General features: G+C 33.7%; 2 protein-coding genes and 1 non-coding gene across 3 annotated transcripts; 2 read left to right on the top strand and 1 right to left on the bottom strand.

Moving 5' to 3' along the window:
• Positions 1-13: 13 nt before the first annotated feature.
• TRNAS-UGA (transfer RNA serine (anticodon UGA)) lies at positions 14-95 on the top strand. Its single transcript has one exon. It is a non-coding gene; the product is annotated as a tRNA-Ser (tRNA).
• A 20,881-nt stretch (positions 96-20,976) lies between these two features.
• Positions 20,977-24,429, top strand: LOC129301869 (uncharacterized; the record flags this gene model as incomplete). Its single annotated transcript, XM_054940484.1, has 4 exons — positions 20,977-22,028; positions 23,274-23,481; positions 23,568-23,697; positions 23,812-24,429. Coding segments are annotated over 4 exons (1,650 nt in total), but the record flags the coding sequence as incomplete, so codon positions are not given.
• An 894-nt stretch (positions 24,430-25,323) lies between these two features.
• Positions 25,324-27,581, bottom strand: LOC129323198 (probable LRR receptor-like serine/threonine-protein kinase RKF3). The gene has a single exon (XM_054969802.1). It carries the CDS (start codon positions 27,411-27,413, stop codon positions 25,512-25,514), a length of 1,902 nt encoding a protein of 633 aa, XP_054825777.1. The 5' UTR covers positions 27,414-27,581; the 3' UTR covers positions 25,324-25,511.
• Positions 27,582-27,802: the final 221 nt, after the last annotated feature.

The following is a 27,802-nucleotide window of genomic DNA, read 5'->3' as shown; positions in this document are numbered from 1 at the left end:
CGATAATCAACAAGTCGATATGTCCGAGTGGTTAAGGAGACAGACTTGAAATCTGTTGGGCTTCGCCCGCGCAGGTTCGAACCCTGCTGTCGACGATTCTTTTATGTGAGGAGGATTTATTTCTCAAGAGTTCTTTTTTTTTTTTTTTTTGGTTTGGGGCACGGAAAAGGCAAGTTACATGACTTGAAAATAAATCTAGTGAACCAAATTTGATATTGACGTTTGTCTAGTGCTCGAATGAGTTCACAATATTAACCAAGCAAGTAATGATATGTATGGATTAATAATAATTTAGTTTTGGATTTGAACTTAAATTATTATTTGTATGTATAAAAATTTATGTAAAATACATAAAATTTTCTTGAATTTTGAGATAGTTCATATGACTCCCTCAAATTTAAACATTTAAAATTAATTTCTATAATCATTAATTTTATTTTTTAAAATCCCCTACTGTTAATTAATTATTATTTTATTAATATAATTATTATCATGTCAAATTAATGTAATACCCGTGGCATATGACATGAAATTTTTTTTTATTTTTTTAACATTGTTCAATGAGAGAAAAATTATAATTTTTACTTTTAATACAAATGATGATGCTCTTTTTTTTAGTTGAATGATATTATTTTCATTGTTCATGGGTAATATAACTTTTAAAAAATTATAATGTTATTATTTTCTTATCAACTAAAGCAAGCTTTTACATTAAAAAATATATATAAAAGCTGTCATTAATAAGAATCATATAAAAGGCTGTTTAATTGATAAAGAATAATAAGAATCATATAAAAATATCTAAAACAGACTTCTATCAATGGTTAGAGGTTGTTTAGATTAGTAAAAATTTGAATTTAGATTTGAATTAAATTTTTTATTTGTATATAAAAATTTATGAACTTAGATTTCGTTGTCAAATTATAATTATTTTATAATTTCAAATTCTTTTCTCTACATTGTAGTCATTAAAAATTTTAATCACTTCAAACATTTTATTCTTTTCGTATTTTCATTATGTATACTTTTGTAACTATAATATCTTTTTGTCTGTGTGCGAACAACAAATAACAGGCATGCTAAAAATGTTGAGTTTCAATTGATAACAAAAGGATCCCGAGTTTCCTTACCACAATTCACTCGAATATAAAAGATACGCAAGACTTTGAAGAATAAGTGTTTTTTATTTTTATTGAAATGTGAAGGATTATAAGTCTAAATTAAAAGTAAAAGCTAAGAGTGTAGAATATGAGTCTTTATTGTGAGTTGACTGCCTTTCTTTTATATTTTCATATCTTATTTATAGTGTCAGAGTGATGATAGTCTTTTTCTTAAAACCTAGAACATTTTGTCAAATAATCAGAGATCTCACGAGACTCATGGCATGATCTTTACTCAGTGTTTTTCATTTTTGACAATTAGCTCGTCTCATCGAGATACTGGAGCACAATTTCCGTAGATTCCAGAATCACTAGGAATCATGTCTTTATGTGCCAACAATATTTCAGCATGTTCATCCTATTATGACCTTCTATTGAGCTCGGGGCCAGCTCCTTTTTTCAAATTGAATCTAATTTTTCAGTCACTCAGCCCAAATAGCTTTGTGACCTATTGAGCGACGTTTTATATTTTAGCCCAAATAATTTTATTATTTATTATCAATTAAAAAATAAAAATAAACTCATCATTTTTAATTTTTACTATCATTTCAAATCATAGTTCATCCTTTTCTTTATTTAAAACTTTTAAAATTTTTCAGACAAAAGATTTTAAATATATGAATTTCAAATGTCAAATTTAAAATGCAAGATTTTAAATTTAAAATACAAATTCAAATATAACAATCCAAACAATACCTAACATTATTCAAATCATATATCATGCTATAAATGCATAATACGATAAAAGTATATCAAAGTAGCTGCGAAATGAATAAAGGAATTGAGCTCTGTGAAGCCAAATTGAAAATCCTCCGTCTGAAGAGTTCTGTAATTGAATGGAGTTGCGTGCCTCACTGCATGAATGAACTGAAAATAACATTAAACATGACAACTACATGCAGTCGGACAATGCTCCTATCACGGGACAGTGTAAGGAGAGTTCGGCTAAATTATTTTTTAAAAAATAATTTGTACTAAAAAATAACTTAATATTATCAATTAATATTAATATCAAAAGAATCCCCTGCATAGCAGTACTTAAACACAAAAAATAAATTATATTATATGATTTTTGACTTGTGAGCAGCTCTTTGTACTGCTTATATTGTATATTAATTATATTTATATATTAACGTTAATTGACATGGTGATATCAATACGTCACTACTTAACGTTTCAATATCACATGAAATTCGGGGTCGGAAAGTTTGTGAGGGTTTTTTATTTTTTTCTATTGTATTGAAGTTGTTCTTATTTTTTTAAAAAAAAATTAGAGTATTCAATACATTTTACTTCACCTATCTTCAACTCCAGTCCTCTGGCCAAAAAAAAAAAAAAAAATTCAGTCCCGGTGGTTTAAAAAAAACAAAAAAACAAAAACTCCCATGATGCTGGACCAGTGGTCCTGATGTGCATCAAAAGAAGGCTCTATCTCGAAACAGAAACAATAAATATCTATCAGCTATCGCCTCATTTCGTTGCCCTGATCAATGCTGTCCCTCTCAACCTCAGCTGCTTGACATTACCTGTCGTTCACTTTCCTTTTCTTCTTCTTCTTGTTTTTTTTTTTTTAAAAAATCAAGTTAGCTAACCCCTGTATCTCAGAGAATTTGAGTTTTATATGTTTTATATGTGTTTAGTATATAGCTTTTGATAAATTTAATCTTTTATTTGATAGAGGTACGTTTAATTTAATTATGAATAAATTTATATGTCATTCGAGATGCATGTATTTATGCGGGATTAGGCATCAGTGCAACTTGCAGATATAATTCATCGGCAATTAATTTTAAATATTTATTTTTCTAAATGAGAAGATATGCACAGACTTTTTATGCGAAGTAGGATTAAACCCCATTGTAAAGAATTATGAATATTACCGACTTCTGGTGGATTTTTTGTTGTGAACAACCACTAGTACAAAATAAGGAGTTTAAGGGACACTCTCTATATCGATTGAAAACAAATGATACAAAAAGTGAAAATAATGATATTTTTATAATTATGTTGGGAGGTTGATGACTTTTTACAGTAGGTGCTTACTAAACCAATGTAGATAACTTATTTTTCACATTGGTTCATCAAAACTCAAGGTAAAAAGTGGAATAACTTTTTTTTTTCTTTAAAAAAAAGATTTTCAACATCGGGTGGCCTCCCCTCAGTGTGTAAAGGCCACCCAATGTAGAAACTCATGTTTCTACATCAGGTTCTATCTACATGATATTGAAAAGGAGTTTTTACATCGAGTGTCTTATACCTGATTTAGAAGCTCCTTTAAATTACTCCCTCTTTCAGCACTTCCTCATTCATTTCACACCAACCCCTCCCTCCCTTCCTTTTTCCTGATGTCGCCAGCCCTTCCCCTCCTCTTGGTGCTGTATGACCCCCTCCCCTTATCGTTCTGTATGTGCACAACCCCACTCCTCCCCACCACACAACCTCACTCCTCCCCCTTGTCGTTCTGTGTGCAACCATCGACCACCACTCCTCCCCTACCTTTCATGACCCCATTCCCCTTTCTTTCTACTGTGCATTACCCTACTCCTCGGCTCCTCCATGTGAGACCCCTTTCTCCTACCACGCAACCCCAATCGTCTTTCCTACCACGTAAGGCCCTTGCCCTCGTCTTCCTCTTCCCCCATTCCTCCTCCTCTGAAGTTTCTTCAAGAATGCCTTGTATTTTTTTAATTATGATTGTTAATATATATTTATATAATTATTTAATTTAATTTAAATTTAATTATAATGTATGTTTTTATTAATTCTTTTAATTATTTAGGCTGTTTATATATATATATATATATGATGATATATAATTATTGCTTAGGAAGTGCTGTTAGTAGCTATCTAATGCCCTAAGTTGATGCATGTGATGAAGTTTTTGTTGAAATTTGTGCCCTATAGTCAATCATTGTATTATACACATTGTTATTTAATAAATTTTTATTATTATTATATCAATTGCATGTTCACCATGATAACTGTATTATTAGATAAATTATAGTGATTGTCCTGAATGTCCTTGATCAATCATCTATAAGGGATCATAGATAAAACAAGACTAGTATGACTTTGATTAATTATAGAGATATAAATCAAAGTCATAGGCACTTGAAAGAGTATAAGGTGTTGGACCGATTTGCTATAAGAAAGTTGCATAGTACAAGTCATAAGCTTATATCATATGTAACCATATCACTAAGCCCTTTGACTTGATATCATCATGGATTCCTACATGATGACTACTGAACTTTGACCTAGTCAAAAGTCACCTATGACTGGGTGATCATAAAGGCTATGATTGAGTTTAGTGATATTTAAGCAGAGGAATATGAGTGGTCAAGATGAAATTTATCTCTCACATTAAATGAGAGATATTACTGGGCCCCTCGATGAGTAAAACTGAAAAAATGTATGCCCATACTATAATAGAAAGAGTTTTTTCATTGTTATAATCAATTCACTTAGAGATCAAGAAAGTAATGGAAGTAAAGGAGAATGATAATTTCATGTCTCATACTTGACCAAAATATTGCGTGACAAAATAAATGTGATATGGTTATATGATAGGTTACGTCAGATCATCAATCCCCATATGAATTAGATAGTTGCAACATTTTGCTAGAGGTCACTGGTTACTTGTGGGCTAATAGCGTAATTAGCCTATTATCAACTTTATATGGACTTATAGAGTCGCACACAAGAACAACCCAACTCAAGCTTTAATGTCCAAGTTCAATGAATCTGAAATATGTTTAAATTTAATGAATGTAATATATGATGAATGAATTATATATATATATATATTTGAATATTTATTTGATAAATATTTATATATTTATTTATATGAAATATAAAATTCAAAATGTAATTTTATATTTTTATATATTTTTTCAAAATATATATATTCATGTGTGTGTGTATTGTAACGGGCATCCTAAATTAGAACTTAATCATCATACTAACCATGGTTAATCAAGGATTAACCCAAATGGATTATACAATACGAGATTAACCTAAATGAATTCTTAATATGTATTTATTTTTTTACAAACTATTTAATATAAAGGAATCCCAAGTCTTTAAAATATTTTAAGAATTCATATCATTCAATTAAACATATGCGGAAGCATGATAATAACTATTTTTACTTGCACAAATATTTTGACCCATTAATATAATACAAGCATCAAAACACAATCTCAAGAGCCCAAAATACCTTTCCATCCTACACAAAACCCATAGTGCAAATGGATCAAGAATATATTAACCTAATTGGCAATATCATAAACTAAATACACATATCAACATAAAAGGAGAGAGGCCTACAGAAGTGATTATTATCACTTGGCCTAATGCTCCTTTCCTCTGTTCTTCTCAGATGAGCTAGTTCCTGTAATATGTTAAAAGAGAGGGGTGAGTACAACCACTCAATAACCAAGGTATATCTAAGTTATATAAATGCATGATAATTAATCATGAATGCAAGTGACCAATAAATTTATCAAGGTGACCATTCAAACAATCACATTAATAACATGTTAATCACATTACCATTTAACTCATGTGAATAATTTCAAGAATAAAGTCAAGTATAAAATTTGCACAAATAGCCACATATACATTATTCGCATAATTACTACATGTTCTCATTTCTACAATTATAATCATATTCTCAATATAGCCATCAATCACTCAAATGGCATGATAATAATAATATGCATGATCAATCTCTTCCTTATATCCCCCTTTATTTCCTCTGACATGAAATTCGTGGGCTAACAACCGGAAGGGATCATCCATGTGGTGAGACTACCCAAAGCCTTAATCATATCATGAGGGGCTACCGGGCCAGGGTTACCTTACTCACTTATGAACACGGTTTCCCCCAAATCACACACTATGGGGTGTCATACCCAAAACTAGCTCTACCCAAAACTCCAGGTAGGCCAGTAGGGTTAAGTCCCTTAATAGGAACAATGCTACAGTACCTTACAAGGTAAGTAGCGGCTATAACCCCTAGGATTATTGGTTAATAGCCAAATACCATATAGATTTTGTGTAATTGCTAACTCCTTCACTAAGGCGAACTCCCGCCATATGATCATACTAATAAAAAAATACATTTTAAAAACTCATATATATAATTCATAATTTATAGTCAAGATTGTGCACATCATTATCAACATCAATCTCATTACTTATACCAAGTCACAATTAATTTGGTTATAAATCATAAGGTCTCAACAAAACCACATGCATTACAAACAACTATTTTAAATTTAAATATATATATATATATATATATTCTTTTGTTTCACCAACATAATTAATTAATTAACATACAAATGCATAAAATAGATTTCCCCTGGTTACCTCAACCTTTGAGAGGTCAAAGGTTACCCCTCAAGTTACAACACTTCTAAAGCTTTCCAAAGCTTGAATGGTGTCAAAAGAAAATTAATCTACAATTGATCATATCCCAATGTGTCAATAATATTATTAACACAATTTTCACTCATACTCTAACACCTAAGTATTTATTTTATTTTATTTTATATTTATTTATTTATTTATTTATTTTTTAAGAAATTAGTCTTAGTCTCTTGAATTCTAAAATTTAATTTCATGCATTTGAACGTATCTACTTGGTTTAATAGTCTCCTTCACAATAATTTCATTCAAATATTTTTCTAATATCAAAATTTCTCTTTTTATTCCAAAAATTCGCACATAAAAATATCTCAAAATTGCAAACTTGATTTCAAGCCTAGAATCATTATTCTATAGCCATAATAATTTATTTCTCATCTCACATAATCATCTAAATATCAACAAATCAATTTATATTTTCAGATTTAACTAAAAATCTACCCATAGAAATCTAGGGATAAACTCAAATGCCTCAAATTCCAATTCTATCAATAAAATAATACTCTAGAATATTTATTACACTACTAACAACCTCAAAACCACATTTATTCAACATAAATTTATCCCTCTTCCAAATCCTAAATTTTCTACCACCACAAAATCAGAAACCAAAGAGAAAATATGATTAAGAAAAATATTTAGAATACTTACCTAGTTTTAAAATACTTAAAATCTCATATGAAGTATCCTATTATGGAGCTTCACCTTCTAAATCAGTCAACCTCTCCATCAATGTCGCTCGCTCTCTCGCTCGCTCTCTGCCTCAGCTCGCGTACAGGGATGAAATGAAGAAATGAAGGAAGGAGGGTGATTTTATAAAAAAAAATATCGCGGGTCCCACATGTTTTTTTTCTCCTCTTTCCTCTCTCTTCTTTTTTTTATTATTATATATATATGTGTCATGATTGCCGTGGGAGAGCACCGAAAGCAATTTCTTCTTCTCCTTCTCCTTCTTTCTTTCTTTAGACATTTTCTCTTTTTTTAATAATAATAATAATAATAATAATTTAATATTTTTTTAATTAATTAATTAATTATTTTTTTTTAAATTTTAATTTAGAATTATATCCTGATTAGATTTAACAATCATCTCCTTCTAATTCGCTTACCTCTAAATATTTTTTTTTAAAAAATTTTTATTAATCCAAATTAACTATTAAAATTTAAATTGGGATGTTACATGTATCTGTATATATATATATATATGTATATGTATATGATATATAAAATTAAATATATATATATATATATATAACATATATATATATATATATATAACATATATATATATATATATATATATTTTGAAATATATATGTGTGTGTGTATTCGTGTATATATATAATATAATATGTATATGTGATATATATATATATATATATTATATTATATTGTGTTAGTTTTAAATTTAATTTTATATGATAGATTAAATTTAATAACTAACATGATATGAGAGAATATCATATTAGTTCTATAGTTTAAATTTATAAGATAAATTCAAATTAGATATGATATTATAGATTTTATTTATGAGATAAATTTAATCCAATATTTTCGTTGGCTCATTAAAGGAAAGCAAAATCCTAGTCTATAAATAAGATAGAAAAGGGACATGCTCTAGGATTTTAAGAGAATTAGAAAAGTTTTGATAGCCAAATATTTTGAGAGCCACGAAATATCCTAGAAAAAAAAGTAAATTGACATTCAAAGATGAACAGATATTAGGAGCGCTAGCTCGTTGTTAGAGTTAGAGAGTTATTCATGTGGATACTGTTAAAGGGAGTAAATCTATATTGTTATTTTCTTAGATCTAAATTTTTAAAGACAACACATGTGAAGCAGAAAAAAAAGTAACTTTTTTTCCCACCTTGACTTAAATGATTTCGTTCAGTCCACATCAAGATAAGAAATTTAAAATTTTAATATTTCCCTGCACCTCCTTATCTATCAGTTGTTGTTATTGTTAACATTGATTAGATATAAAATTATATATTTTTTACTTATAAATTTTTGTTGGAGGCTTAATTTTTAGAGGAGACTCTGTTAAAATTTTTTTAAATTTATTCTTTCCACTAAGTTGCTTAAAATTTAATTATTATTAATATTGATTGTTACTAAAAGTGCTATTAATGGCTTCATAAGGCTTAAGGTTGTTGCATGTGATTATTTACTTTGTTTAAAATTGTCAATTTTTCCTTACAAATTTTTTTAAAAAGTATTGGGAAGTCCTATTTTTATGGAAAATTCTATTAAAATTTTTTTAACTTTATTCTTTTCACTAAGTTACTTCAAATCTTAGGTTAATTAAGAATTTAGATTTTTGAAATAGTGATATATTCTTTTTTAAGAGGTGAAATATGGATCATAATTGGATAAATGCTGAACAAATGAGTGATGAGTATGATAATGGGGTGACATAGTTTTTAGAATTTACTAAGAAATGCCATTGACAATAGTGGGAGGTTTTATTATTCTTGTGTTAATTGCTTGAATGAGAGGAGACTAGGTATTACTAAAATAAAAGAGCACTTAATTTATGATAGAATTTGCAGTAATTATATGGTATGGATTTGGCATGGTGAATGATTAAAAAATTATAGTAGTAGGTCTCAATATGTAAAGGTTAATAATGTTGATGATGAAGTAAATATGAATAAAGATTGGTTAGAGGACATGATTTATAATGTTGGGAAAGAGGTCTTTGAACAAGCAAATGTGTATAATAACTTGTGCACTAATGCAAAGAAGTCTCTATACCCAGGATGCACTGATTTTAGTTTGTTATCTGAGATGTTAAAACTAGTTACCTTGAATGCAAGAGCTAGGTGGAGTGATCAAAGTTTTACATAGTTCCTAAAGTTATTTTAAATAATGTTTCCGAAAGGTAATGCACTACTGAGTCGTTACTATGATGCTAAGAAGATCTTGTGCCTAATGGGTATGAAGTATAAAAAAATACATGCATGCCCTAATAATTGCGTGCTGTATAGAAAAGAGCTTGAAGGATAGGAGAAGTATCTAAAACATAAGGCATCACGATACAAAGAGAAAGGGGCTCCTATAAAAGTCTTGTGATATCTTCCAATTATACTAAGCTTTGTGTGCTTATTTTCAAATACTAATGATGTGAAGAATTTGATGTGGCATGCAAAAGAGAGGATAGTCGATGGAAAAATTCGACATCCAACTGACTCTCAGTGGAAGAAAATTAATCAATTGGTTCCTGAATTTGGCAATGAGCTCAGGAACCTGAGGCTTAGACTTTTTATTAATGGAATGAACTCTTATGGTAGTCTTAATAGTGTACATAGTTCATGACCTATTTTTTTGATGATTTACAACTTATCACCTTGGCTGTGCATGAAACGAAAGTACATGATATTATTCATGTTAATTTCAAGACCAAAACAACATAGAAATGACATTAATAATTAATAGTTTTTTTAATGTGGATTTACTTTAATTCATATCATATTTTACAGGGACTATTTACAGTTGTTTATTTTTTTACTGAAGAGAAACACTATCATCTTCTTATATTCCCTCCATTACAAACTTGGGATGCAAATGAAAAAGATGATAGTCTAGTATTATATTTGTGCAAAAATATTCAATTTAATTTTTACTAAATATATTTGTTACTAACTTGGTGATCTTAATCATCGAGCAATAAAGATATATCAAAATGTGGTCTTGCAAAAGGATGAACATGAGCTCAAGGATCTTACGTGAATTGAGCCAAAAGTAATGCTATACTTTATAAATATGATCAATTACTAAAAATTTTTATTGATTCCTTATGATTTGTTCTTCTACAGAGTCATAGACAACTTGTGAAAATGAACTTCTATGGCCTATATGTGATGAGACGTATGTTTAATATCATCACATTGGGCATGACTGAATTTACAAAAGAGGTAAATATATTTTTTAAATTTTTATTTTATTATGTTATTTGAGATTAGTTAATAAGCCTCTTTTACAAAATTAGATGTTTGACAATTTAGATCCATTTCTCGAAATTAAAATTGAAAACATCTGCATATGTTGGATAACTTATTTTAGGGATAGTTTGTGAGTTTTATAAAAAATTTCATCTAATTTAAGAAGTTTGTTAATTGTAGACAAGTTTTGAAAACTTTTATTAACACAAGTATTACTCTTATATAACTCAATAGTTTTTAGATAGTTGATAGACAATTAGTAGTTTTGGATAGTTGTTAATTTAATTTTGTATTGAAAATTATAAATAAATTATTCCATTTGGTTTGGCTATGACAATTTTGTGTATAAAGATGGGTAAATTTGAAAAAAAGGATTCATTATTAAAAAAAACATGCACTTTTTACATTGATTATTACCATAACTGATGTAGAAAATGTACATCGATTAATGTAATAGCCACTGTAGAATAGTAAACTTAGACTTTCTAACTGTTTTAGAAAGTGTTGCAATCTTTCTTTGTTTTTTTTGTATGTGGATTCATTTTCTATATCAACTATAGTTAACCAATGTAGAAAATACTGTTTTTACATCGGTCTATAACCGGTGTAAAAAGTTAAGAACATTCTACATCTCCTAGAATAACATTACCTATTTAACAGCTATAAAAAGTTATTTTTATATTAGTGGACTTTTGATTTAACTTTAAATATTCTAACATTGCTTTGTTTTGAAAAGCATACATGTTAATATACTGTAATGTTGTTAATTATGTTCTATGAGAATATTCTTATTAGAAGTATACTTTTCTATTGATTGATATCTAAATCATGACAATGACTCCATGAGCAAGAGATAAAGAAAAGATACTAATTTAGTGTTAAGAATAAAGGAAAAACATGAGTGATTACCCAAAAAATAAAAGAGAAAACACATTTGCATTAATTGATAGCACCAAAAATGTTATATATTACCTGTCGAACTCATTTAAAGCTCTTGCATACCAAAACATATATCTTATTTTGCAAGATTATGGTGCAAGATGTGTTATAGTCGGGCAGTCGGGCTCACATTGCTTAGCCAGTGTTTATGTGTAAACAATAAATACCAAGTGTGCCAGAAATGCTAAGTCTCAATTGATAACAAAAAGGATCCCGAGCTTCTTACCATACTTTACTTGGATATAAAAAGATACGAGGCTTTAGTAGAACAAGTGTTTGATTTTGTTAAAATGCAAGAAGTTACAAGTCTAAATTGAAAGTAAACTAACTGATAAAACTAAAGACTATAAAGTGTAAAAATGCAAGTCTTTGATTGAGTGTTGATTGTCTCTCTTATGTATCTTTGTCTTCTATTTATAGCGTCAAAGTAGTGGTAGCCTCTCCCTTAATACCTAACACATTTTGTCGAGGAATCAGGGCTCGCAAAACTTATGGCACGATTTTTACTTTGAGTTCCTCATTTTTAGTAATTAGCTCGTCTCACTAAGATACTTGAGTATGATGTCTGTGGATTCAGGAATTACTTGACATTGTGTCTTTTGTGCCAACAGTTTAATGTTTGTAACTGGTAAGATTTCAACATGTTTACTTTATTGTGGCCTTTATTGAGCTTCGAGGTTGGCCCTTTTATTTTATATTGGGCCTAACTCTTCAGTTACTCAGTCCAACTAGCCTTGTGACCTATCTAAGCGATATTTCATATTTTAGCCTAAACAATGTCCCTCGCATGCCAATGGCTGATAACATAAGCTACGTGGCATGTTTGAAAAATTGAAACATCGTTTTGTCTTTGAGTGCTCTTTGTTAATATAAAGTAATTTATTTTTCTGATCACTTCTCTTGCCTTTTTTACTGTTTCTTGACATTCAAGCATTTGATCCCTTGCTCCCATCTTACTTTCACTCTCAAATGGCTTCTTCCACTTTTGTTGCTGCCTTTACTGTTGCTTTAACTTCCACATCCATCGAAAGTTTGCCTGATTCTCTAGCAACTACCCGAAATCCTATTTCATCACTCGATGAGTTTGTAATGGTACGTATTTGATTATTAAAACCCTTATTTCTCTTGGATTGGTTCCTTATTCTGATATTTCTTTATTTTCTTTACAGAAGGATTCTTCATTCTATGATTCTGTTGCCTTTTAGTAAGTTTTTTACTTCTCTTGTTTAGCCCTTCTATTTTATTAGGGAACTACGTTAACTGTTCATTGCTTTTTCAACACTTCTCCCTAGAATTTCCAAATCTCTAACAAAAGCAACGTTGGGTACCTAACTATTTCTCTCGACCTGTCTGCAATTTGGTCTTAGCCCAAATGACCTTGCCTTTTCTTGAGTCGTCTTGCCAAAAGTTGAGAAACTGGCCTCAGTCTCCTCACAATTGGGTTAATTAGGTAAAATGCTTGAAGGAGACGCATGTACCCCAGTGGAAGAAAATGGGTCTTTACGACCTGATTCAATTGCCTTTGGCCGATACCGATATCCCAATCGACCTTCTAATGACCCTTTTGAGTTTTTTAGCTCTGGGCTGCAATGCCTTCATTTTTTAGCTCAACCCCATGTCCATCACGTTATGAGACGTCTTTCATATACCTAGGGCTGCCCATCAATAGGGAGGAGAACTTTTACACAATCCTCAAGAAGCATGACTCCTACACCACTTTCTCAGCCAAACTGGAGAGCAAGATTAAGAGCACGGGCTTCTATATGAAGATCATGGAGCTGTTCTCCAAGAATCTGATTGACGAGCTTGTTACCTTCAAGAAGCACCTGGTCTTCGTTTGGATCCTGGCCTCGGGGGGTAAGCAGCCTGTGCAACTGTACCTGAGAATTGCCTAGTCCCTACACTGTGGCAATCAAATAGCCTTAGGGATGATATTTTTGCGCCGCCTCTATGACGTCATGAGGGAGTCGCTGATGAAGAAGCCTTTCAGCAAGTTCGATGAGCCCATCAGGTTCTTGAAGCTGTAGACAAATACCTACTTTTCCCTTTTCTATCGGGAACCCTTCCTTGAAGATTCCTACACCAACCACCCCTTTACCTACCTTCTGGGTGGTCATCCACTGACTGACTCGAAGAACTTCTTTAAATTCTTTAGTCCGCAAAGTTGGTTTGTACAGAGGACCTTGAAAGCTTTTAACATTTTAGACTGCTGCCTTCCCACTTGGCATAGATATCTAGTAGACCAAAAGAATAAGCCCACCCCATTGCTAAGGGATGAGGTCTTTCTTTCGCCACTACTCTTAGAAAGATGTGGCTACTATACATTAACTCTTCTTTCAAGTCTTTGAAGGTCTACTTGGAGTCGTATCATCCTTAACTGGTAGTAGGCTAGTTCGAACTGAGCCAGTACATCCCTCAGGGGTTGTGCCCCTAACTTACTATAGAGCTGCTAGACTAGGAGGCTATTGACCAAATAGCCATCCCACACACTGCCCAAAGATAATATAAGGTGGAGCTTGTAGATAGAGACGCCTGTCTTTGCTTCAATAAATGGTGGCCCCAGTGCTTTAAATGCATAATAAAAAGCTATTCCAGTAAGTATTATTTCTTGTGTTTAATCTACCTTTCCTTCTTTTCCTTTATAACAAAGTCTAGCCTATTTTAACTTTTTATAGGCTATTATTGGTCACAATTACATGTGTTGATGATATTTTTGAGGGAAAAATCGATGTCCCTACTGCTTCAAATATCCAGACAGCCCCTTCACTGAGGACCGTTGTCCAAGGGATGGATTAAGATGACACATCCTCTCAAATCTCGATCCTAAAAAAGCTTAGGGTTAAGAAGACCCACTCTTTAAGCCGCCTAGACAAAGGAGATAGACCTAACAAGAGGAAGCGAGCTTTATCTCCTTCACCTGACTTTAAAGGAAGAAGACAACGCCTCTTCCCATCAGTCATCCTTCCTTCATACCTCTTCTAACCGAACCTACCCCTTAGAAGGGATAGCACATGCACAAGCACCAATGGATGATGATCTAGTCAACAGAATCTAATGACGACAGGGTGAGTCCCCTTCAAGGTGGAAGGATGGAGACCTAGCTCCCGAACCCTCTAGTGGTCACCTCCACTGCCATACCAGAGCCCATATTGGACCCTCAGGTAGTCACCTCCTCTGCCTCTACCATCCTTTCAACAACTATGGATTCCTAAGGGGTTGCATCTATAGTAATCCTCGAGCCAATCCTCATAGATCCACTAGAAGTTGCTCGAGACGTGACCCTGGAGGTGATAGGGCATACAGAAGATCAAGGAGCCACGATTGAGATTTAGGGAGTCATGTCTGCCACGACCCTAGATGGTATTGTCGGTCCAGAAGACCTTGGGGCTACTATTGGCTAGGAACAAGTTTTCACTGTAGCCCCGAGTGGTGAGCTGGAGCTTGGGGCAATAAAATTTAAGGTCCTACCTCTACTGAGGTCCCAAGGATGGTTCCTCCCATTAGTTTGTTCTCGCTTACCAGCTCGGCAAGCGCCCTAGAGGTCAGGGGCTTTGAAAGGCCCTTGGAAGGATTTCAGGTGGTGATTGTGGAGAATGCAATAGTCGCTCTGGCCTCCACCTAAGGTGTCTTAGTGTGGGGTTAAACTATCTCTTTCACACTTGCGGGCCATGTGGAGAAGGCCATGCGATCAGCTGTACTGTCCGCATGTACCCCTCTCCATTCTACCAGCAAAGACAAAGCACTCGTGGACCCAATTTAGGTATTAGCTTGTTCTGCTCTTTCCTTTTAGTCCTTCTAGTCCATTTCTTTTTTTCTCTCATTACTAATCTTGCTTGTTTTTCTTCAGCTTGCTTCGTCGGAGGCAGTTCCTGCTGACAGCCTTTTAGCCCATAGCCGTCTTTGAAGTGGATGTAGTATTAGATGCTTAAAGGGTCGTGTAGTTTCAACTTAGCCAAGACCCATACCTTATCCTCAAGCAAAATTATGAGGAGATGATTCGGGTTCTCAAGATTGTGGAGAAGGTGGTCTCCATGCTTGAGTTTGTACTTCTTCATACTCAAGTCCCGACGTGCTATAGTATTATCAACTGTTGCCGTAAAGAACTCTCCCTTCTTTCAAATTGTTTAAAAAATAATTAGTCTGTAAGGGATAAGTATCTTGTTGTCAAGACTCGAACGACTATTGCCACTAATCGGGTCTAGGAGATCGCTCCTTGAGTGGATCATCTCTAGTAGCTATAGGCTAAGGTGGCGAACTTGAGGTGCCAGCTAGCAGCTGTTGAAGAGGAGTTGGCACGGGCTGAAGCTAAAGATGGTCTAGCTGAGTCTGAACTGAAAGTTGCAACTAAAACTCTGGACAATGCACTAGCCATTTTGGATGAAAAACTTCATCCCATGTTTGAATTTGAGATGGCCCTTAGTCATCATCAGAGCTTATCTGATGAGTTGGACTCCATTTTGGCGACATGAGAGACCCTATGTACTTTTTATAAATAGTGGACATATGTACTTTTACTTTTCATTTTTTATTCTTTATTCTTTAATTTGTACTATCCTTTGTAATATAATTCCTGTGAAATAAAGAGTAAAATTATTTTATTATTATATGCCCTTTGTATGCCTTAAGGCATTTTAGGTCTCATGCCAAAAATTGTTCGTGGTGAACAATAAATACCAGGCGTGTCAAAATGCTGAGTCTCAATTGATAACAAAAAAGGTCCCGAGCTCCTTACTACAATTCACTCGGATGTAAAAAGATATAAGATTTTGGTAAAATAAGTGTTTAATTTTATTAAAATGCGAGAAGTTACAAGTTTAAATTGAAAGTAAAACTAGCTGATAAAACTAAAGACTATAAAGTACAAAAATGTGAGTCTTTGATTGAGTATTGACTGTCTTTTTTCTGTGTCTTCATCTTTTATTCATAATATCATAGTAGTGGTAGCCTCTCCATTAATACCTAACACGTTTTGCCAAGAAATTAGGGATCTCGCAAAACTCATGACACAATCTTTACTCTGAATTTTTCATTTTTGGTAATTAGCTTGTCTCATCGAGATACTTGGGCATGATGTTTGTGGATTCAGGAATTATTCAAGATTGTGTCTTCTTGTGCCAACAGTCCAATGTTTGTAATTGGCTGGATTTCAACATGTTTATTTTATCATGGCTTTTATTGAGCTTCAAAGCCGACCCTTTTGTTTATATTGGGCTGATCTTTAGTTATTCAGTCCAACTAGCCTCGTGACTTATCTGAGCGATGTTTTATATTTTAACCTAAATAGCCAGTTAATAAAGTCACAAGAAATAATTTCTTACGTGATTTGTGGGGCCCACCTGCCAAACACCGTGCTCAAATAATTTTGCAAGATTCACTATTAAAAAAATTATTTTTATTAATATTTAGCAATTATAGATTATTCCATAATTAAGCTAAATATTCTTAGAGCCTTTTATTCAGCAGTTTTTAATTGTTAAATATTCTTGGTTTATTAAATATTTTTTAACTCAAAATCTTTTGACATTAAGGAGTTTTGGCCTGTTTGTGTTGTTGGAAACACATGATTATAATATAGTTAATTGATAGAAAATGAAAAGAACTAAATTGACATAGTAACCAACTAACCATAAATATTTTTGGCAAAAAAAAAAACATAAATATTTTTTTCTCCTAAAAGGAGGGTAACGGAGTAATTAATAGAAACATAAACCAGGGTTGATGTGTATAGGATTGTGAATTTAGATTTTTAATTTATAATGAGTGATCGTTACCACGGGGGAGATTATTTCCATGATTATGGTCAACCAAACAGGATCGCATCGAATACAATTATAAATAATATTCATATCCAAATATATGATGATTCCTATATGTGACAAGTGTTCTTTTCAGTAAATCATGGGTAGTTGAAGCAAACAAGACCTTTGTCTTCAAAGATTATTTCACCATACCAAATGATGCATATTGTAGCATCTCCCATTATTAAACCTACTATTCTTTAAATCACTTATCGTTTGTTTATATGGGAATGAAGGAAAACTAGGAAATAAAACTCTTAAAAGTAATTAATTAAAATATTACTATTTTTAAAAATTTCTCCTCTTAATTTTTTCCCTTCCCATTTTCTTCTCATTTTTTCATTTAATTTCATCGAAACCAATAAGCCACTATGACTGCATAAATAAAAATTATATATGGCGACTCGGGAAATAAGGTAGTGGAAAGAGGGATTTTTTTTTTTTTTTGGCTAATTGGAGGAGCGGATCGTCTCTGGTATATACCAACCAATGTACTGACCATCATGACACCGCAAAACTTAGTCATGCACTATAAACCACGTACGTTTTGAAACAATAATATAAGAATATGTACCCCTTATTGCTGCCTTTGATCAAGGCCAAGAATACACATATAATTATAACTAAAACTGTACATAAGAATCATAAGGGATGACTGAGACTTTGAAGAATCCAGGCGCGACCAAAAAGGAAGAAGAAAGAGTTTGTGAATTTGCCAGAGAAATTTGAGGTTCAGATATAAATTGAACCAAAACAAGGACAGCTAGACCCACATATTAATAAATATTAACAAGGTTCAGATCTTGTGTTTTGTATTGAAACAAAAATTCAAGTGGATCCCATTTTTGTCACCACTCAGACGCCCGTTTATCTTTGGATCATTTTCATTTCGTTAGTATTATGTCATAATTAAAATTAAACTCGTACGTGGGGCCCACCATTGGCTCTTCCTCCTCGATCGCTTTCTCTTTTTCTGCAGAGAGCGACAAACAATTTACCTGCCCCGGACCATGTAATTCAAGGTTAAAAAGACTTTCCGACAGAAAAAAAAAAGGTTAAAAAGATTTTTTTTTATTCATTTCATTAACATTGAAAAATAATAATATTAAGAAAATAATAAAAAGGTTCTAAAAAATTAATTAATTCAAGTTAATTTTAAATATTAAATTTTAAAAATTTATAACTCAATTTTTTAATTTTATAATTATATTGTGATAAATTTTTAATTTATATTTTAAATTTTAATAAAAAAATAATTTTTTCATTCTTCCACATTAAGATTTTAAAAATAAATTATAAATTTTTAAAATTTAATATTTAAGACTTAATTTAAATTAATTATTTTTTTTAAATTTTTTTATTATTTTTTTTAATAATATTAATATGATTGAGTACGCAACGAGTAAGAGGACAAAAAAGGGGAGGGGCATTAATTAATGGAAGAAAAATGGGACCAAATCCCAACTATAAGATTCATGGATTATGGAGTGCGAGATGCGAGGCATGATATTGTGCGTTAAATAGTACAGTAATAGATTATTGCTTATCGTGCTCAGCGAAGTCAAAAACGTCTCACAGTGTCCACATAGAGCAGCCGATTTGACGAAGTAAAGCTTGTGAAGCAGCAAGGGGTGAAGGTGGAAAACAATTACCTAATGATTGTATTTCAGTGCAAGTTTTGTATCTACGAGGTTTGAAAAGACCGCGCGTTGCCAACAAACGGGAAAAAAGGAATAACCACATGGTATTCTTTTTTATATAGATATTAAATTTAAAAACATATAAATTTAATATAAATTGTATGGATTTCTTAAGGAGAACAAAGTGGACTGAAAAATCATGCATCCCGAGATGAGGAAGAGATGATAATAAATTTAAAACAGTTTATTTTAATTCTATTAAAATAAAAACAGTGTTAAGTTATGGTCTGAACACCCTGAATTATCCCAAATCTTTTCTAAAATTAAGGGTTATTTTTATCTTTAAATTATACATGTAAGGTCATAAATGATCTTAAATTTAATTATTGGTTAATCTTATCTCTCAATTTTAAATATTCTTTTCCTCACCACCTTGCAATTTTCTCACTGTTAGTGAACATTGTGTTATTTTTTTATTATATAATATTTAAGTTGAGGGGTAAAAATAATCATTTTAATAAAAGTTAAGAGATAAAAATAATCTTTAACCTAATAAAAGATATTAAAAAATAGCAGAACTTGCTAATAACTAACAGATATTAAATGTTTGTAATATTGAGGTGATAACGAAGGAAATTTTTAAAATTAAAAAATAAAATTCACCTATATTTAAATTTAGAATTATTTATGACTTTTTATATGCAATTTAGACGAAAATGATATTTAACTCTTTTCTTCTAGTTAATTACATTATGTTTGTAATTTTTTCAAAGGTATATAGAGCCCGTTATTATTTCAGCATATTATAAGACGCATGGAAGAAAGTAAAAACTTGTACGATTTATGTTTTCTGTAACACAGGATTGTAAATTTATTCCCAGTATGATGACGACAAGAGTAGTTAGGATGAAATTGGATTATAATATATAAATAAAGAATTATTTTAGAACAAACCCTAAAGCTAAAATTAAGTAACACATATTTCAAAAGTTTTATTCTGAGGACTTGTGGTTTATTCTGAGCACAGATGAGAGGGTAAAACGGTGGATTTGTGGGAGAAGGGGACGGCGGGTTTTGAGTGACGTGGCGTCCCAAACAGGATCGGATGTGGCTGACATTGTCATTGTGTTGTGTTACTTTCATTATCACTTTATTATTTATTATGACTAGCAAGTACTGCTCGTACTCAGCCCTCTTCTGAAAACAGTTTGAGTGAATAACATTTTTAGTCTTTATGTTCTTAAAAACTTACAAGACTTTCACCAGCCAGCCCTCTCACGCCTCGCATAACAAACCCTTCCTACGAAATATATATATCACCAAGACTCTTATTTGTTTCCTTCATGATTTTCTTCCATTTTTTACTCATTGTCTGTAATTAAGACACTACTATGATGCAATAATTCAATGTAATCAACAACACAATGATAGAAAGCATTAAACTTTTTTCAACAAATTTAATGTTTTAACTTTGTTTTAACTCCCTTTCTTAATAGATACGATGTCCTTCAAATTTAAGAATTTATTCCCTGGTAGTACTAACTATTAGTAATTCATTGGCTTTATTATTATTTTTTAAACAAAAGAAAAGCAAATTTTGAGGGACTGCCAACCCTCCCTTATACCATAAAATCAAGCAATTTCTCTATTATTTTGATCTATTTGTCATATATATACTCCCTTTATTTAAAAATATAAGGTAATTGAATTTTATTTTTCAATAAAATATTTACCTATTTTTAAAATGATCCTATCTTTTTATATTTATCTCTATTAAATATTATGTAATAAATATAAAATTATTGGCACTTAAAAAAAAAGATGGTGATTACACTTTAAAAAATTAAAAATATTTTATACTTTTGAATACCTAACTCTTTAAAAAATATCTTATATTTTTTAACAAAGAGAGTATATAGTTAGTTATTAATTATAATTATTTTTATTTAAAGATGTGAAGAATGTCTTTTTAGTTGCTTAATTTTGAAATACAAAATTCGTGTAACATCGTTTTAGTCGCTAATCTAACCTTCTGTTCTTTCCCTGGGAAAAAAAAAAAAAAAATCCTGCATTTTCATATATTTCCTTGGAAGCCACCATTTTGGTGTTTTATTCAACTAAACTTCATGCCAGACAGAAATACAAGGCAGAGTTGAAAACAACTCTGCAACTTCAACTCACAGACCATACCCCTCTGTCCCGTGCTCTTCTCTCGCCTCGCCGCGATCCAATTCGATCACATACCCACTTCACCACCATGATCAAACTCTTCAACAAGACCCTCCGTCGCTTCTGCTCCAATCTCCGTTGGCCACTTCGCCGACGTTCCTCCTCCAAAATCGTCATCAGGAGGTTCGGCAAATCCCACCCAACACCACCTTCATGCCACGCTAAACGTGAATCCGCCACCAATGGGCTTGCCGTTGTTCATCCCAATGGCCAATTGGGCAGTCCAGAATCGCAGAAACCAGTACGGATTGCGACATTCAACGCTGCCCTGTTCTCCATGGCACCTGCTCTTCCCAAGTCAGAAAAAGGAGCCACCTTTGACGATGAGAACGGCGGTGCCGTCAAAACCAGAAGACCCTTGGACGTGAAATTACGAGCAAAGTCAGCGAATGATCGCCCGAAAAGCATACTAAAGCAGTCCCCTCTGCATCCAAATTCCATGAATAGTCCCGACAATCTCAGCAATCAACAGAAGTTCGCGAAATCAAGGCTGAGAGTTTCCATCAATTTACCTGACAACGAGATTTCTCTGCTGCGAAACCGGCAGTCGAGTTTCTCGGATTGCGAGAGGGAGGGCTCTTCGAATGTTTCGAAAGGGAAGGTTCCCATGAAAGCCTCAGCGAGTTTTTCGGCATATACGTCGAACAGAAATAGTAGAACAGTGCTGGATGTTCTGAGAGAATTGGACGCTGATATTTTGGCGCTTCAAGATGTGAAGGCAGAGGAAGAGAATGGAATGAAGCCTTTGTCTGATTTGGCTTCCTCACTGGGAATGAATTATGTGTTTGCTGAAAGCTGGGCTCCCGAGTACGGCAACGCTATCTTGTCCAAGTGGCCGATTAAACGCTGGAAAGTCCAGAAAATCTTCGACGACACCGATTTCAGGTGACTATTTTCGATTGGGAATTTCCATTTAACACAATCATTTGAGTAAATTTTTGAGTTCATTACACTATTCTTCCCTTTCTTCCAATCATTTCTCCTTTTTTTCAATATTACCATAAATTCAGAATTACATTCTCTTTCACTGTTCAACTGTGTTTCGTAGAAACTTCATCGTAAAGTAGATAGATAGATACCAGTCACTTTTCTCGTAAAGTCACCAATTATTCCAAAGCTTTTTCTATATACAAAACTGTTAATCTAGCTTTCTCGAAGTGTGATAATCCTCATATTGCTATTCTATCCTCTACTTTCTTTTCTCTGTTTGTATTTTTTCTCTCACGCGCTATTTTTGCAGTGGGCAATGATCTTGCCAACTGTAATAGCTGTATGCACTGAGGCAGGGCAGGATACATCCTACCTACTTCTGAAGTATTCTGCGTTGTCAACATTGTTCTCTTGAGAGAGATATTCTTTTAGTATTTTATACCAGAACCTTAGTGAAGATATTTTTTTTTATGGCCGATTCTTTCATTTCATCAATTACTCTTAACTAGTTGCATCTAAAAATGTTAACTAAAATTTTTTCTTTCTGATACCGTGCTCCGTCATTCATGACTGAATTTTATGGGATTTTGCAATATCTCATTGAATATTGGCTTACTTCTCTTGGTCGATTACAGCATTTAATGTTCTCTTTCTTTTAAGTATACCTTCAGATCCTAAGAAACTAATGGTTTTCTATTTCCTTAGAAGTTAGAAGTAGTATAATGATTTTGCTTGTATTTATGGATAATATAATTAATATTAGCAAAAAGGAGTATGAAAAAAAAATGATGTTTGGTGTGGAGGAAACTTGTAATGCAATGTAGGTATTGTATGTTATCACCTGTTAATATTTATTGCAAATAAATAATTAATGCGGCTATTTTAAGAAATACCATGAAGCTCAACTTGTCTGATATTGAATACGGAGAATGTCAGAATTGTATAAATTTCTGATTTTTCTCGGGTTCATAATCTGTATAAGAAATTTATCTTGATTTAGTCTAAAGCTATCTCCCGGTTATGACCATCAACTAAAGTAATTGTGGAACTCGCATTAGTGGAAATCCAACCTGTACTAGCATAATCAGATGAGAAGAGAAATAATAAAAATGTAGCTAGCTTTGAAATTCTGTGGTCAGAGAATGACTGAACAACAAGGCTGAATGTGACAAACAACAAATTGAAATCTGTTGGCCTCAGGAATGTTTTGAAGGCCACCATTGAGGTACCACAAGCTGGAGAAGTCAACTTCTACTGTACTCACCTTGATCATCTGGATGAGAATTGGAGAATGAAGCAGATAAACGCAATAATCCAATGTAATGATGAGCCTCACGTCTTGGCCGGCGGTCTTAATTCACTTGACGAAACTGATTATTCCCAAGAAAGATGGACAGACATTGTAAAGGTGTGTGTGTGTGTGTGTGTGTGGACATAGAAGCATTCTCATTCTTCAGTGAGGCTTGCCTCTGATATGAATTGTTTCGTGCCCAGTACTATGAAGAGATGGGGAAGCCAACACCAAAATCTGATGTGATGAGATATCTGAAGAATAGACAGTATACAGATGCAAAGGAGTTTGCTGGGGAATGCGAGTCAGTTGTCATGATTGCCAAAGGCCAAAGTACGAATAATACAACAATGTCTTGAGCCTTTGTCTTAGTCGAGCTTCTGGTTTTTTGAAAGCTGATAACTTTGTGTCTTGTGCTAAGCTAAATGTCTCTAACACTGCATGCAGGTGTGCAAGGAACTTGTAAGTATGGAACCCGGGTTGATTACATATTATCATCCCCAAATTCTCCGTACAAGCTCGTTCCAGGGTCCTATCTGGTCCTGTCTTCCAAAGGCACATCAGATCATCACATAGTGAAAGTTGATCTTGTAAAAGTAAATGGTTATCCTGAAGAAAATGTGACGAAGAAGCAGCGAAAACGGACGCAAAAAGTCGTGAGAATAACACAGTCAAATCCATCAAAAGGTATATGGTCCACAAATTAACACTGAACAGAAAGATTGAGTTCCTTTTTGTTAAAAATATTTGGTATATGGGGTCTTTTGATCCGATTCCTTCCCGATCCTGTGATGTATACAATTTCTTTCTTTCTTTCTTTTTCTTTTGGTTCTGAAAAGAAAAATAGGTTTAGAAGAAAACGAAAGGAAGGCGAGATGAGGCTGTGTCATGCATTTTTCGTTTTTTCTTTTGTATAGCTTTTGATTGAATGTTTTTCAAGGCGATTATTGCTTCTTATTCTTTGACAATATTCATAGACGACTCTTATGAGTTGAATATGAATTCATGTATCAAGAGCTGTGTGGAATATATTTGTATTTTTTCCCCCTCCCCTTAAATGATTCATTGCACATGTTAATAAACACTAACTACTCCGAATTTTGGGTGTTAAATTAATCAAGCAGGACTATCCAACGTTATGCTTGGGAGGGATACGTGCACGTAGTATCAAAGACTAAATAGTACTCCCCTCATTCTTATATATAAAAAAAATTATTACTTTTTGCTTATTTTTTATAAAAACAAAATCATATTTTTTAATAAATATTTATTACAAACTTCTTAAATTATCTTTCATAATTTTATCATTCATAGTTATATATAATAATTAATGAAAACTTGATTAATATAATTAATAAAAAAATTTTAATTTAATTATTTTATTTTTAAATATAATTAATATATAATTGATATAATTAATTAATTTTTTTAAATTGTGTGATATAATTTTTTTTTTAATAAATACAAACAGAGAGAGTCAATTGGAGGAAACAAGTTTGGTAACTGACAACGAATTCTCAGGCTATGTTTATGGAGAATATGCGTGATAAAGGCGACATAAAAAAATGGAGTAGGCTACCATTTAATTTCCATCAATTTTTAAGCTTACCTCTCAAGAGAGAGAGACTTGAGTAGGATATCATTTAATGCCCATCAATTTTTTAAGCTTACTGTGAGAGAGAGAGAGAGAGAGAGAGAGAGAGAGAGAGAGAGAGACCCATCAATTTTTAAGCTTACCCAAAGAGAGACCCTATTAAAACTGGGAAACGGGCAGACATAATTCACAAAGGTTGGCTTCTCTGGAAACAATTTTTTTAGTTTTTTGATTGAGAAGGTCTGTAGAAACATTTTCATTAAAAACTGAGGGTAGCTTCTCATTTTTAATAGGTAGCTCCTCACGTTAAATTTAATAGCTACCATTAGTTCAAACAGAGTGATAGGATCAGAGACTATTGGTGCTTAATTATGCTCTGCAGACTACAGGCAGCAAGGCACTGATCACTATACTCCAAAAGAATCAATTTAAATACATTCCTTTTGCCTTTACAACAGAAAATGCTTCCCAGAAAACTCGCAATCTAAAATCTAAATCTACAAACAAGTCATGCCTATACTAAGTAGTGGAAAACGATCCAACAACTCAAATACTATGTACTCAGTATTCTAGAGTCCGAACTTCCTTCTTCCTCCTTTGAATTAGAAGAGTGGCATTCACTTTCAAATGCAAATGTTCGATAACCTGTCGGACTAGAGAGCTGACCAGAGCCAAAGCTACCAGCAGATCTCTCAATATCAAGCCTTCCAGAAACGAGTGGAATTGGTCGTTCTGGTATGGAGGGTACTGATTGCTCAGTCTCCAACATCTTCACCACCTGATCCATGGTTGGCCTGGCATATAGCTGAGGGTGAGAGCAAAGCACGGCTATTAACACATACTTCTCAAGCACTTCTGGCGAACCCGGTTCTGGCATACCATCTTCAATAACATCCAAAGTTCTACCTGCCCTGACCAATGACCAGGCCAAGTCACTCAAAGATGAGGGCTGGCCATCCTCGTTCATCTGAAGAGCCTTCTTCCCGCTCAAAAGCTCAAGAAGCACAACACCATAACTGAAGACATCACTTCTCTCTGTCAATTGTCCATACAATGCATACTCTGGTGCTACATACCCCATTGTTCCAGCTACACGCGTGCTCATATGCGTCATTCCCTCAGGGTTGAACTTTGCAAGTCCGAAGTCTGCTACTTTAGCTTCAAACTTCTCATCCAGAAGGATATTACTGGCTTTAATATCCCTATGGATAATGGAAGGTTGAGCTCCGTAGTGCAGATAAGCCAGCCCCCTTGCAGTGCCCAGTGCAATCTGTTGACGGACTGGCCAGCTGAGTTTCTTTCCTGTAGAACCAAATAAATGATCATGAAGACTCCCATTCTTCACCAAATCACAAACGATAATCCTCTGGTGACCCTCTAAATTAGTTGTGGCTGTACAATAACCTCTCAGAGCAACTAAATTTACATGCCTGACGCTTGCAATAACCTCAACTTCATGGGTGAAACTTGCATCTCCTGAAGCAGAACAATTCTTGAACCTTTTCAATGCAACTTCGGTTCCGTCCAGGAGCAACCCTTTATACACATTTCCATATCCTCCTCTCCCTATTATGCTATCCCTAGAGAAGTTCCTGGTTGCCTTCTTGATGTCATCAAATGTAAACCTAATCAAAGTGGTGCTCTCCTTTATAGAATCCAACCCCGACACGACCGCCATCTCAGTTTTACTAATACCCTTCATGCCCTTCCCCTTGGATCTCCGGTGAAGCCAAAGCCCCGCAACCACCAGAAACAAAGCCAACACACAAACAATCACGACCGCCACAATAATAATCGTTCGTTTATTACCGTTGGAACCTGGCGAGTTGAAACTCAGAAGGAACACGCACTGGGCAGTGCCTCTGTCGGCGGGTCCAGCCTGGTTGACATAGGCGGCGGCGTAAATTGGGGGATAGGCCGTACAATCGGAGACGTTCCCAACCGAGGTTCCTTTCACGAAGGGTTGCATGCCCGATAAGCTCGTGGTGCAGAGGGCGCAGGGGGAGTTATTCTCGAGCGACTGATTGCATTTCTGCCGGACATCCTGAATAACCGAGTCGGGAATCTGGGAGATGAATTCATCTTTAGTGGTGATGTTCTGACAGCCCTGGGAGATCCAGGTTGTCTGGAAGCCACAAGCGGAGCGAACGTCTAGGTTGGGAAGGTATTGATTGATGAACTTCTGGAAATCATCCCAGCAAGTCTCGGAAGAGTTGAGAGGCGGAAGGAAGGAGCCGGTGCGACGGAGGTAATCGGATTGAACGAGACGGATGGCGGAGCGGGAGAACTCGCAGACAGTGCCGGAGTCGACAGAGGGCCGGTCACCGCCGGCGACAGCGTTGAGGACGGTGAAGTTGAGAGGGCACGGGGCATTGAGACCGGTGTCGTTAGCGGAGAGGGAAGAAAGGGGGAAAGCGAGGAAAACAGAGAAGAAGAAGAGGGGAAAGAGGGACATTGACGAGGAGGGAGGAGATTGGCGAGAGTGTGAGCGAAGAGGAAGAAGGTGAGATTGGAGGTGGAGGGGCGAGCGAGAGAGGAAAAGAAGATGGGTTTGACTTGAGGTGATAAAGAGAGAAGAAGATGGTCATGGTGGCTTAGGTTGGGCAAATGGGGCAGCCAGCCAGCTATTTTGACGATGCTTTGACTTACAGCCAAGAAGCTTACAAGAATCTCCCCCGGCCATCACTGTTTCAGTTTCATCTAGAACGCCCAATGTACCACTTCAAGTTTCCCTCCGTTGTTAATTTTATCTAACACGTGCGCCATTCATATTCAATCCAAAATAATAATTATTCATGCAAGTTGGACGGTTGTTGGCAAAATTTGGAAACAAAATACTCACAC

This window comes from Prosopis cineraria, unplaced genomic scaffold (assembly GCF_029017545.1).
Source record: "Prosopis cineraria cultivar Desert tree isolate PC_DT_omini unplaced genomic scaffold, ASM2901754v1 PC1, whole genome shotgun sequence".
Lineage (NCBI taxonomy): Eukaryota > Viridiplantae > Streptophyta > Magnoliopsida > Fabales > Fabaceae > Prosopis > Prosopis cineraria.
The sequence above is the reverse complement of the archived record's forward strand: the minus strand, read 5'-3'. Positions and strand labels throughout refer to the sequence as shown.

Bases quoted from the DNA above. Each gene is read 5' to 3' on its own strand.
- LOC129323198 (XM_054969802.1), bottom strand. From the start codon at position 27,413: ATGTCCCTCTTTCCCCTCTTCTTCTTCTCTGTTTTCCTCGCTTTCCCC.